This window comes from Clytia hemisphaerica, unplaced genomic scaffold (assembly GCF_902728285.1).
Source record: "Clytia hemisphaerica strain Z4C2 unplaced genomic scaffold, Clytia hemisphaerica genome assembly, whole genome shotgun sequence".
NCBI classification, from domain to species: domain Eukaryota; kingdom Metazoa; phylum Cnidaria; class Hydrozoa; order Leptothecata; family Clytiidae; genus Clytia; species Clytia hemisphaerica.
The window spans coordinates 702,385-714,917 of NW_027104140.1; the positions used below are offsets into that span (position 1 = coordinate 702,385).

General features: G+C 34.5%; 3 protein-coding genes and 3 long non-coding RNA genes across 6 annotated transcripts; 3 read left to right on the forward strand and 3 right to left on the reverse strand.

The window, feature by feature from the left end:
* The first annotated feature begins 1,508 nt into the window (after nucleotides 1-1,508).
* On the forward strand, nucleotides 1,509-2,233 carry LOC136813778 (uncharacterized). The gene has a single exon (XM_067070269.1). It carries the CDS (start codon nucleotides 1,514-1,516, stop codon nucleotides 2,231-2,233), a length of 720 nt encoding a protein of 239 aa, XP_066926370.1. The 5' UTR covers nucleotides 1,509-1,513.
* A 70-nt stretch (nucleotides 2,234-2,303) lies between these two features.
* Nucleotides 2,304-7,486, forward strand: LOC136813766 (uncharacterized). Its single transcript, XR_010847546.1, has 4 exons — nucleotides 2,304-2,472; nucleotides 6,525-6,590; nucleotides 7,204-7,256; nucleotides 7,470-7,486. It is a non-coding gene; the product is annotated as an uncharacterized lncRNA (long non-coding RNA).
* Nucleotides 6,574-7,502, reverse strand: LOC136813767 (uncharacterized). The gene is made up of 3 exons (XR_010847547.1): nucleotides 7,461-7,502; nucleotides 7,195-7,248; nucleotides 6,574-6,938 (listed from the first exon to the last, which is right to left on the reverse strand). It is a non-coding gene; the product is annotated as an uncharacterized lncRNA (long non-coding RNA).
* LOC136813765 (uncharacterized) lies at nucleotides 7,488-10,714 on the forward strand. The gene is made up of 4 exons (XR_010847545.1): nucleotides 7,488-7,513; nucleotides 7,846-7,909; nucleotides 8,974-9,170; nucleotides 10,349-10,714. It is a non-coding gene; the product is annotated as an uncharacterized lncRNA (long non-coding RNA).
* LOC136813763 (uncharacterized) lies at nucleotides 7,896-9,143 on the reverse strand. The gene is made up of 4 exons (XM_067070257.1): nucleotides 8,731-9,143; nucleotides 8,441-8,603; nucleotides 8,215-8,320; nucleotides 7,896-8,056 (listed from the first exon to the last, which is right to left on the reverse strand). Exons 1-4 carry the CDS (start codon nucleotides 9,141-9,143, stop codon nucleotides 7,923-7,925), a joined length of 816 nt encoding a protein of 271 aa, XP_066926358.1. The 3' UTR covers nucleotides 7,896-7,922.
* Nucleotides 9,844-11,246, reverse strand: LOC136813764 (uncharacterized). Its single transcript, XM_067070258.1, has 3 exons — nucleotides 11,119-11,246; nucleotides 10,140-10,656; nucleotides 9,844-9,960 (listed from the first exon to the last, which is right to left on the reverse strand). Exons 1-3 carry the CDS (start codon nucleotides 11,208-11,210, stop codon nucleotides 9,850-9,852), a joined length of 720 nt encoding a protein of 239 aa, XP_066926359.1. The 5' UTR covers nucleotides 11,211-11,246; the 3' UTR covers nucleotides 9,844-9,849.
* Nucleotides 11,247-12,533: the final 1,287 nt, after the last annotated feature.

Here is a 12,533-nt window from a genome sequence, read left to right on the forward strand (position 1 = left end):
ATTTTCGAAATACACATGGTAGAGCGCAAAAATAGAAGGTACTAATTTTCGAAAAAATTTGGTTTGGTGGAATGTATAGTCATCAACTTTAATAAATACTTTTCCTTCCGGCATTGACGCACGGCAAATGCAATAACTGGAAGATTTTCTTTCGATAACTTTGTTAACAAACCACTCTTGACTTGGGGCTTTCGTTGCTTCAAAAATGGCTTTCATTTCTTCCCGGGTAAGACCGACGTTGATCGTTTGGTGACTCGAAGAGTGAGGGTATGAAATAGGCGTTTTTTGAGAAACTAATTTTCGCGGTTGACATTCACATTTTACCGAAATTCTTTTAATTGTCTAGGGATTTTAAAGATTGCATTTTGCAGAACTAATTTTCGCGGTAGACACCCAAAAACAAGAAAATTAGTTCAAACCGAACAGATCATTTAGAGAAGTTGCTCTACAGAGGGCTTTGAAAACTTTTATCATATCAAACATTGTGGTGAGTTATAATGTGCTTGTAATAAGAGTGCTGTGGAAGGAAGAAAATTATTCCGATATGTTCACAAGGACGCAAAATCTGGAGAAAATTTCGAGGATATTGTTCCCATCAAAGTGTTAATCAGCTGTGTTACTGCAATGGAGAAAGGTGTTAGAGTTAGATACGTATGGCGTCAGATCAGTGTCAAAAGTCAAAACGGCAATCCGGAAAGGCAGTTTGGCAATCCGGAAAGGCGGTTTGGCAGTTTGGAAAGGCAGTTTGGCAATTCGGAAAGGCAGTTTGGCAGTTTGGAAAGGCAGTTTGCCAGCTTGGAAAGGCAGTTTGGCAGTTTGGCAATTCGGAAAGGCAGTTTGCCAGCTTGGAAAGGCAGTTTTGCAGTTTGGCAATTCGGAAAGGCAGTTTGACAGTTTGGCAATTCGATAAAGCAGTTTGGCGATTTAGGATTTTAGGCAATTTGTTGGCAGTGGAAAGCAAGTCAGTTTTACATGTACATGGGCCTTCAAGTCACGTGATTCGAAAGCCGAAACATTTAGTAAATAAAGATGGCGGACCAAGACGTCTCCAGTTATATTTTAAACCTTATTCAGTCATGCTCAAGAAATTTGAAAGAGGGACGAGATTATGATTTCTTTAGTTATAGATTGGAAAGAATCATCACGATAACTGAACAAGCTATGACTTTACCAGATTTAGCTTTTCCAGAGCATCTTGTTGTTGTATTAAGACAAGCCTTGACATTGTTGAGAAGCCAACAACAAACGGACATTGAATTTAGTAATGGAATTGTTCAAGGTGACAATTGTCGGCCTTACTATGATATTTCTCAAGATGTTTAGAGATACAATATTGAACTTGGCTTTACAGGGGAACAAATTGCTTTAATGTTGAATGTGAGCAGAAGTACAATATGCAGACGACTTAAGGATTATGTACTTTCAACAAAAAGCAATATTTGTAATCTTACAGATGCTGATTTAGACATAGTGGTATCCCAAGTAATCTCTGATTTTCCTCGGTATCAGAAGAATGAAAGGCCATTTATTTTCCATGGGATTTAAGCTTTCCTGGGAGAGAGTAAGGGAATCTATGTTTAGAGCGGATCCTGATGCTCTACTTCAAAGGACGTTAAATTTGCGGTTGATTAGTCGAAGAGTATATTCAGTGCCTGGTGCATTGTCTTTGTGGCACCATGACGGGAACCACAAACTTATACGGTGGGGATTTGTCATACACGGATGCATAGATGGGTATTCTAGAAAGATAATGTTTTTGCAATGCAACAACAACAACGAAGCTGCTACTGTTTTGCATTTATTTGAAGGGGCAGTTCGAAAACATGGGCTACCTTCAAGAGTAAGAGGAGACCAGGGAACAGAAAATTATGATGTGGCTTGGTACATGATCACAAATCCAATGAGAGGACCAAACCGTGGATCTTTCATTGCTGGCAAAAGCTGTCATAACCAAAGAATTGAAAGGCTTTGGGTAGATGTATTTTACTCCTGTATTTGTGTTTACTATGAAATGTTTTGTCATTTAGAAAACTCTGGTATGCTAGACTTAAATGATAACATTCATTTATTTTCTCTTTGGTATGTTTTTAAACCACGGATCAATAGGCACCTTAAACTGTTTTCAGAAGGATGGGACTGTCTCGGCAGTCATAATGCGCCGTCATTTTTCAAGATTTCCGGGTTTGTGTATTCAGCGCATTCGACCCCGTCCGTCTTCCATTGCGCCCATTAATTTTTTTTCATTAGGCTACGACACTAAGGACCGGGCCGACTATCCGGCCGAAATTGGTGAATTTTCTGCGTGGTCAGTAAATTGTAAAACCTTCAAAATCTTGAAGTTGGTGAAGAAAATGGCGGCTGGCTGAATTTTAACACAAAATATGTCATCAAAAAGCCTTTGATATCTTTGCAATCCGTGAAAAATGAACTGGAAAACTGCATCAAAGTACTTACTGGATGATAAATAAAAAGGTTGGGTGAAATAATTTTCTGGATTTTTGTTTAGTTCAAGGGTAATTTCAATCATAAATCAGACTTATTTTTTCGCCTGTTCGACTTTGAAAAAATATCAACTGTCTTTACCCTTCGGTTGAAAGCTTTTCCTTGCTTACCTCAGGTAAATAACTCTATGCTACCTCTACAGACTAAAGCTGTTTCATTGTTCTTGTTCATGCAAAGTTTGAGACTGAAGATAATATTTGATGTTTAACGATAAGGCGAGGGGGATAAAATGAACTGGTTTACCCTCATACTTCAAAAAATTCTTGATTTAACCTTTGACAGTTGATAAATGCAGTTAAAATATAGTGAATAAAATGTACCAATGTACCAACCATGCTTTTTTCAGGGAGTGCACTGAAACTGAAAGCAGGATTTTATAGCGGTGTAAGAACCGTACCCATTTAAAATTTGAATTGCCTTTGGATAGACTGGCATTGAAAAAAAGAAAAAATATTTATTTTAAGAAGACATTTTCATGTGGGTGGTTGAGACTTCAAACATGTTCATTAGCTCCCTTGCCTTACGTATGATGTCCATTAAATATGCTTGATGATGTCCATCGATTACTGTTCATCAATTACATTTTGATGACGTCCATCGATTATGCCTGATGATGTCCAGGCGTAGTTAATCGATAGAATCGATACTCTTGAGTAATCTATAAATAATCGATAAGTAATCGATGGATTAGATATCGATTAACCGATAGAATCGATAGGTAATCAGACCTTTAAAAAATCTTGAGTATCGAATACTTATCAATCACATATCGACTACATACAACCTATCGATTAGGTTATATCAATCATGTATTGATTGTTAACAATCGACGATTACTTATCGTTCGTGCATTGATATTACTTATCAATTATTTACTTATCTTCGCTCACGTATCATTATCGATTATATATCGATCGTGACCAACAGCTGTGATCAATAGCCGATCGATTTTTAATCGATACTTAATTTAATCGAAGTATAATCGATCTATAATCGATAAACAATCGATGACAAAATTGATCGATAAATAATCGAGCTTTGAAAAAATCTTTAGTATCGATTACCTAACGATTCTATCGGTTAATCGATATCTAATCCATCGATTACTTATCGATTACTCAAGATTATCGATTATATCGATTAACTACGCCTGGTATGTCCATCGATTACGTTCAATTTTCATTGATTAAGCTTGATGACATCCATCAATTACGTTGGATGTCCATCAATTTTGATGATGTCCACACGGTCGTAATCGATAAAATTGATACAACTCATCGATCGAACAGATGTCAAACATAAAATCTATAATCGATAGCTAAATTTGAGGTTAACAAAATTGTGATAGAGATTTGATTAGGATCACAATGGATATCAATGAGCAAGCGATTATATGGATTATATGTCGACTAACATTGATTATTCATTGATTGTCTATCGATGAACTATTGATCAATTTAAATTACCTTAAAGTATCGATGGTATCAATTGATAATCAATAAAAAACATCCATTGATTATTAATTGGTAATAATTGATTGAATGTAACCGCTTTTGAATAGCTAATTAGTCCATAATTATTACTTTAAGGGGACGTCAGCTTTGGGATATCATTTTTACCATTTTTTTAGAGAAGATAAATAAGAAGGGATAAAAAATCTTTTTTTTCGGCCGATTTATTCAAATTTTTATTTTTATTGTTTTGACTCCACGATGGACAAAATAAACGAAGGAGAGTAAATTTGTGACGTAGATATTGCATTTCTGTTTCCCCTTCTCTTTCTTTTAATAACAAATTTTTCCAAATAACTCACAGATATCTGTCCTTTTCGCCAGCGATTTTTAGAACAGAGATCCGATATTTTCCAAGGCACTAATTCTATACTCAGAACAGATCATATTTCAGCCTAGTATAGATAAAGTGGATAAAACTAATGAACAGATAAAATTTTTTGAAGGGAAAAAAGCAGATTGAATTTCCTGTTCAATAATTATAAAATCCCTCTCTTTTTACCAAAAATTTTGTTTAACAAATGTTGTTTAAAAAGTAGAGAAGCACTATTGTTACGTCACAGATTTAAAAAGAAGGCAAATTTTCAAACGTCTATTATTACGCATTGAGAAAAAACTTTCAATAATATAGCTCGTTTTGATTGTCTTGTTCTAAATTTTCTAAATGTAACAAAAAATGTGTGACAAAAATTTGGGCTGCATCCCCTTTAAGACAAATAATTTATCACCTCTTTACTGGCTGAGGGAAAGTAATATGTGGAGTAATAAGTTCAAAAGTCCGTCGCTTTCTCCAAAACACTTATCAATTACACTTGATGTTCATCGATTAGGTTCGATGTCCATCAATTGCATGTTTGATGATAATTTACATCAATTACACGTTTGCAGATTTTGTGCGTCCTGTGCCTACGTTGGTTCCTAAAAAGATTTTGTGCGTCCCCGTCCCAAAAAAATTTTGTGTGTCCAGAAAATATTTTATGTGGGTTCGCCAGAAAAGACGTGGACAAGAAAAAAATTCTCATGGGCCCTAATAAAAGAAAAAATACTGTACAAACTAATATATGTTTAAAGCTGAATTCTTTTTAAAGTTTTTTTGTTTAGTTACATCATAGTATAAGAAAGCCGCGGCTGGAATGATGACGCTATTGTTTTTATCGTAAATGGATGTTCTATCTGTGTCTCCGTGGTTTATAAGAACTAAGTCGAAAGTAACAAAATCCCTAACCTTAAAAGTGTTCATAATATTCAATTTAAGAACAATTACTTTTCAAGTCTCAAATTTTTCTCACTGCCCTCTCTTATTAGCTTATTTGAAGTATATTTTTATAAATTCCAAATAAATTTTTATAAAGTTAGAACCAAATAACACACATTTTATTAAAAGAACTAATTTTCAAATGTTAAACTTTGAATGTTTGCTGTCACCTCAATACTGTTGTTTTTCGAATGGAATTTTCACATAATGCAGCTTGAATATTTATTTACTAATACCAGTAATGATTTTTCAGAATAATCAGGAAGGCATTTCGAGGCACTCAATTTTCTTCAAGTTCTTAAAGCACTGACATTCTGACGTTCTAGTAATTTTAAACCAAGAGTCTTTTCTTTTACTTTGATGTTATGAATGCTTGAATTATCAAGAGATTTGCGTTTATGAGCAAAATTACGTCTAACGAGGGAGTTTGTTAAAATTCAAATTAATTTGATAATGGAAATTGTCACTGAACCATAAAAAAATTCGTTCTTACGACATAGATAGAACAACAGAAATTCAGCTGTACTCATTCCAGCCGCGGCTTTCTTATACTATGGTTACATATTAACTGAAAGAATGACATTTTGTTATGCAAACTTTCTGATAAATACAAGAAAAAAATTTCTTAATTTTCTTTACTTGCAAAAAATGCCATCTACTTAAGTATTCACATGAGTGTTTGCTATGCTTACCAGATGGAAACGAAAAATAAAGTTGCTGGTCTATTTTAAATCATGCTTCAATCATGTGCCGTCAAAGTGCCTTGTAAAATGTGATTCCATTACTCAAATCTAAAGAAACCAAGTGCTTTGATTTTTACAAGTGTTTCTTTAAGAAAAGCGTAACAGGAGTTAATGTCCACATAAATTGAATTCACTTTTACATTTTCTAATATTAAATTTTTTAGGTTCTTTCAAGATATTCACAATCTAATTTTATAATATAGAAAAATCTGCTATGGTATTCTATGTACAAATTGAAAATTGAAAATTGTAGAAATATATGTTATACTTTAGGAATTTAAGTTAAATATAATAAATTAAATATTTTCAAATAGCTATGCGAACTTGTGCTGTTTCAAAATGTGATATTATCAAAATATAATTTAGCTATGCATAAGAAATAAATAACTGGAAAAATCTTTAGTAATACTGTATTGTAGCTTTTATTAAGCCATTTTAAATTCTTTTTTTAGAAAAAATGCAAAGCAAACAAATTCATTCAGATTCATTTATATTATTTGTTTTTTTCTTCAGATCAATGAATTGGAACCTTCATACTAGAATACCCAAGAAATATTATGATCAAGACTAAAATACATGGTAAGGGCATAAATTATTTTGAAAAACGTCGTTTCAAGACTGTTAATATTTTCAGCTGATTTCTAAGTCTGTCATAATCATGCTTCATATCTGGTGTGAATTTCTTGGCTGCTTGCTCGTCAAAGGCTTTAAATTTTTTCTTAACATCGTCTAACAGCACAACAACCCTGATTTCCCACTTGGCTGCAAGATTTTTCATTGCATCCCCAAATGTTGCCTTGTCTTTATCAAATTTTGTTTTCATTTTCTCGTATTCTGATATCTCATTTTCAAGGCTTGGGAATACAGTGCTTAAAGCTTGACAGGTTTTGGATTCTTTCCGAGCGAAGTATACTGCTGTTGCTTTGTCTATGACACAAAAAAATATCAAATGTCAAACTGAGTACAAGGGAGAACTAAAGAAGTGCAAGAAAAAATCCATTGTAAAAGATTTCTGACAAATCTGACCAAATATTTTTTAAAGCTATTTTGTCCGCTATGATTTTTCCTTACTAGCTTCCTCTTGAAAGATTTTTTACACAAAATACACAATTACAAAGTTTTGATATTTTGCACCCATTTTACCCCCATCCCTTTTTATTATTTTAAATTGAATGACTTTTACCATTTTCAGTTTGGATATCTTGGGTTTTAATCGGATGCTCTGAAGTCTGTGGTCCTGAAAAGGTAAAAAGTCATTTCAATACTATATTTTTGGAATCATTCATACAAATGAGATTCCTGGCACGAATCTCTTCTCCTTTCATATTTTGTTCAGTTTCTGGGTGTTGTCGAGTCATGTGTATTCAAATTTAATCAAAATACACCTGACCTAAACACCTGCCTTATAGCTGCCTAAACAACGTGATTTTCAGATATTTGTGCTCTTACTCTCTTCAGACTGGTCATCAGCAGAATTTTCTGAAGTGCTTGGTCCTGAAAAGGTAAAAATGCAATAATAATCGTTCAATTTTTGTAAGAAATTTAGTTCTGTAGATAGCAATTTTGTATGCATAGCGACCACTGAGCTTTAGCTTCATACCCTATACAGTCACTCAAAGTCGGTTCAAAAGTGACTAACCTTGCACTGATTCATCTATGCAAATTTCCTTGCCACAACACTTGCAAACAGCATCTGGTACATCTCTTAAAAAAATTATTCTCTTCACTATTCTCTTCACATTTTTGAAGAAGATGTTTTAGATGTAGTAAATCTGTTTTTCTTTGATTATAACTTTATTTTATTATAACTGATTTTTCTATTCACTATATATAGGCTCTGGGGACAAGTTGAAATTTTTTGGATTGTTTTACTTTGGTTGCTGGGATTGCACTACAGGGTAAGTCAATTTCTTAATTAAACTTGTTATAGTTCAAACTGTAAAAATATACAAAACATGGTTCACCTTTTGTTTCATCTTTTACTGAGCTGGCACTTTGAATTTGCATGTCGTCCACCGCAAGTCTGCACGATTCAAATGTTGACGCTAAAAAGGTTTATGTATGATTGTTACTAAAAACATTGATTTTGAAGAAGTTTAGTTACTACATGTTTACCTTCTGACATCAATGAAATCTTAAAGTGTATTAATAATTACAAATTGAGAAAACTTTCGAGCCTCTCTTTTAAAAGTCAATTATATACCTTCATTGGTAGTTCCATTGATAACAGAGTGTTCAATCACCATGTCGATTTCTTCTTCGTGCTCTGCACTAGGTCTATTTTTTGCTGGTGTTGAAGTAAGAGGGACCTAAAAAAATTCAAAACGACACACTAATAGTTTTGTCAATCTCTTAAATAAATTTGACAGTTGAACTTTCTGTTGGAAAAAAGGAAGTAAATTATCTTTAAACTCTTAAAAATCACTTACGTAATCGTGCAAATGGGGATTAGGTCTTGTCAAATTACTCAAAAGAGTCCTGTTTCCATCCTCATCTATGATAACAAACGCTGGTATCCTTTCTGGGAAAATGTTTACAAGTTTTTGCCAGCAATCTTCGAGGTAAAGTCTCTCCTCTCGAAGCGTATATTTCCTAGAAATATGAGAAAAGTTTAAAAGGGTGCTGGTATCGTAAAGAGCAAAGATGTTAATCAGAGAGGACAATTAAAAAGATCTCCCGTGTACTTAATTTGAGTTTTAACTATAAAACGATTTCTTACCTAAAATGGTGCAACTCTTTCTTTTTGAACAATTCTTCACTTTTGTCGTCAAACAGAATGCCTTTCTTTGTCTCTCTCCACACGTTTTCAAACAACAGAAAGTCAACAACCCGCTCGAGATGTGCTTGAAATGTGTGTGGTTTTGATTCAATCAGATCAAACGGTACAAGTGAAAGCTTGAATGGCGGTAGGAGTCCTTTGTTTTCACTGACGTAAACATCGTGCTCTTTGTTTTCTTTGTAGGAAACCTCCTCCGTGAACTTTGCTCGAATTTGGTATCTTACAAACAGATTCATCAAAACGTTTTCTGGATGGTGATTGGTGCATGTAACGGCCACCTTTTTCAATGGATGGAAAATGCGTTCTTCGTCCTCTGCATTGATCGATGGTAGTGACATGATGCGATACCTCATTGGACCGTGACCCGTTAAAGAATGCAGGTACTGACCATGCGTTTTTCTTGTAGTCAACTCGGGTAACTTAATGCATGTCCCAGAATTGCATTAATTTTTCCGCCCCAGTTCCAGTCCCTAAACCATAACAAACTATACATTTTTGGAAGCGTATTTGAATGAAGAACACCGTATTTGGTGTAACTTAAATTCTTTCTCAGTATAATTAGAGATATCTTAAGAAAACCTGATTATGACGTCATGATTGATGACGTCATAAATACAAAAAGTTGAATATCTCGAGAAATATAAATCAAAACTTTATAAAATTTGGACCAGTGATAAAGTACATTGAGATGTTTCAAAAAGTTTTGAAAGTATTTACCAAAATTAATGACGTCAGCAGAAATTGCAAGAATTCGAATTTTTGCGATAAAATGCTGACATCAGCAAATTTTCAAATTTTTTAAAAATAATTCTCCTCCTCTTGATGCGTTCCATCAATGGTCCAAATTTCATAATACTTTGAGTATTAGTTCTTGAGATATTCAACTTTTTAAAATTATGACGTCATAAATAATGACGTCATAATCACCTTTTCTTAAAAAAACTCAAATTCTGCTGAGAAAGAATTTAAGTTACACCGAATACGGTATTCTACATCCAAATACGCTTCCAAAAATGTATATTTTGTTATGGTTTAGGGACTGGAATTGGGGCGGAAAAATTAATGCATTTTTGGGACATGCATTAAGTTACCCGAGAACTTTTTGGGTTGTGGCATTAGTTCTTCCATTGCAACCAAATGAAGAAATGACTGGTTGAGATATCGGAATACCTTAAAAAAATTCAGAATTTAACACAGCTTTTTTAATTTAGTTTGCAGTCAGTACTTAGGACTTCAATATGGCAGGAGGATTATGGGTGGTTAGTTTGGTAGTTACGCTCTCAGCATCGACAAAGATAGCTTAATTCTTTTTAAATGTTATATCAAACGTTATATTAAATGTTATATACCTTAGCGTTGGTTCGGTGGACTTCATTTAAGTAAATAATCTCCTGTATCTCGATTATCTGGAGTAACAAATTGTAAAAATCAGGGTCAATTTTGTTTCTTAACAACACGCAAACATCAATCAAGCTTCTTCTGTAGTCTGCTCCTGTTCTGGCGTCCTTCTTGAATGACACCTTGACTGCTCTTGACATCTTTTTCTTTTCATCTTCAGGAAGCCGACCAGGGATATCTTCGTACATATTGTAGATGTGCCCCTTTATCGCATGCAATGGCTCGACTTCCAGAATCTCATAACGCTCAAGAAAACACTCACGTAATGTCGCGTTTGGTTTGAAATGGAGCAGTGCTGGCAAGCGATGGATGCCGGCCATTTCTTCTACCAGTTTTGCTAAGAGGGCAGGCTTCAAATCGTCCATCAAAAACTTAATACCACGCAGGGAAAGTTCTGATCTAATTTCATCTTTCGAGATCTTGTCGAGCACGTTCGCCTTGTGGTTTTTGAGGCAAGTTCGCATGTAGCTGAAATGAAAAAATGGATGATAATGAATATTTCTAAAAAATAAATAATTGCTACGAATATCTATCGTTTTTGTTGGTCTGTCCGCTTTCCATGTACTTTAGGCGTACAAACTTTCGCGAGGTCAAAAAGTCGCGAGATTTACGACTTTTACTTTCGGAAATCGCTGGTTAAAAATAAGAATTTTCGACTGAAAATTGCTTTATAAGTGAAAAATATGCCTTAAGTCCTATAAAGACTGACATTTTTTAGAATTTTTTAAACTTTCGCGATTCGCCCCGTTGAGAATTTTCTATGACATTTTACTCGCGAAAGTTTGTACGCCTAAAGGATATTTAAAAAAAATGGTTATTAGATTCGCTCAAACTTTCCCTTATTATTTTTCAATGATCCCGTCAGTCAGTAAACCCCAGCTCCTTTTGAGCTGAGATCTGCGCCCTAAAATGGTGGAAAAGCATAAGTACCTTGATAAATTAAGTTTATGTATCCGATCTTGGAGGTCCATACTTTTTCTTCCAAAAACATATGCAATGTCGTTCCCTCTTTTAGCATACATCGGACAGCCCCAACAAAAGTAGTCACCTCCCTTTTGGTGCCCTCAAGCTGACAGGCGGGTGCATCACCTTAAGATGAAGGAATAATGAATTAATTCATGGCCTAGAAAAGGGAAATTTATGATAAATGTATTGAAAGCGATGAGATTTTATGACGTCACGTGACTTCCTTAGTAGTAACTCCTACCAGGATTTTGTTTACTAATTAATTAGGCCGCGTTGAACTTTTCTCACTCGATAGAGCCACAGATCTGTAAAGCCCGAAGGGCTAGATTTGCGGCTTTTATCGAAAAGTGAAGCCTAGGTTTGGAAGGATTTCCTACCAAAGTCACGTGACTAAAATATGCAATTTCACCGGTTTGAGAGATGTGAAATAGCGTTTGCCGCCTACTTTTTTTGATCTCGCGCTCCGAAAACAATTAAAATGCTAGATCCTATCCATCGGCACGAAATTTAAAAAGTCAAATTTTTGCTTCACTTTTTTTTGCTGGAGAAAGCTTAAAGTTGCCTATCTAGCCCTTCGGGCTTTACAGATATCTGTGGATTCAATGAACATACCCTTGAAAAATCTAAAATGGTCGTTCACTTGTACGCCCTTCAACATAACTGGCATTGTAGATAGTTCTTCAATATCTTCAAGGCGTAGGTCACCGTACATTAATTGTTGGTCTGTAGCCGGACAGCGTGCCAAAATATATACTTCCGGATATTCCACGTTTGCTTGTACTGATGTCCGCTCACCTTTTTTTGATTGAAAGAATGAAGGGAGTAAATTAATTAATTTCTTTTTACTTCGGGTTTTCATTTACATGCTCAATAGCTTTTTATCTATAAGAAATATCCGTATAAATATTCTCGAAAGAAATTGTCACTTTTATTTTATCCCCAAAAAATCTTAAAAGTTACTTAATCAAAAATTAATAAACGGAAGGGTCCTAATAAGGTCCGGGGTGGTTGGAAAAAAATCGAATAATTAACAAGCGGGGGGGGGGCGTTTATTTGGCACCTTAGAGTACTGATTTTCCATTTTGTCAAGAATTTTTCGCGAGCATAAACTTTCGGGTCAAGCTGGAGTTTTTACAAGGTTTTCGATGATTCGGTTGATGGTTGAATCTTGAGACAAATGATTTTATTGCTTTTTCTAAAGAACGCGTCATCTCTATTATTTCAAATGACCAATTAGTGAAGTACTTTAATCGTAGAATTTTTAGCGAGACTAATTTTTAAAGACAGCGAAAGTTTCTGCTCGTGGAAGTTTGTACGCCTAAAGTAATCTTTCTCTGGTCTAGTTGCAAGTTTGCAATAAATTTTCGATGAATCCTTTG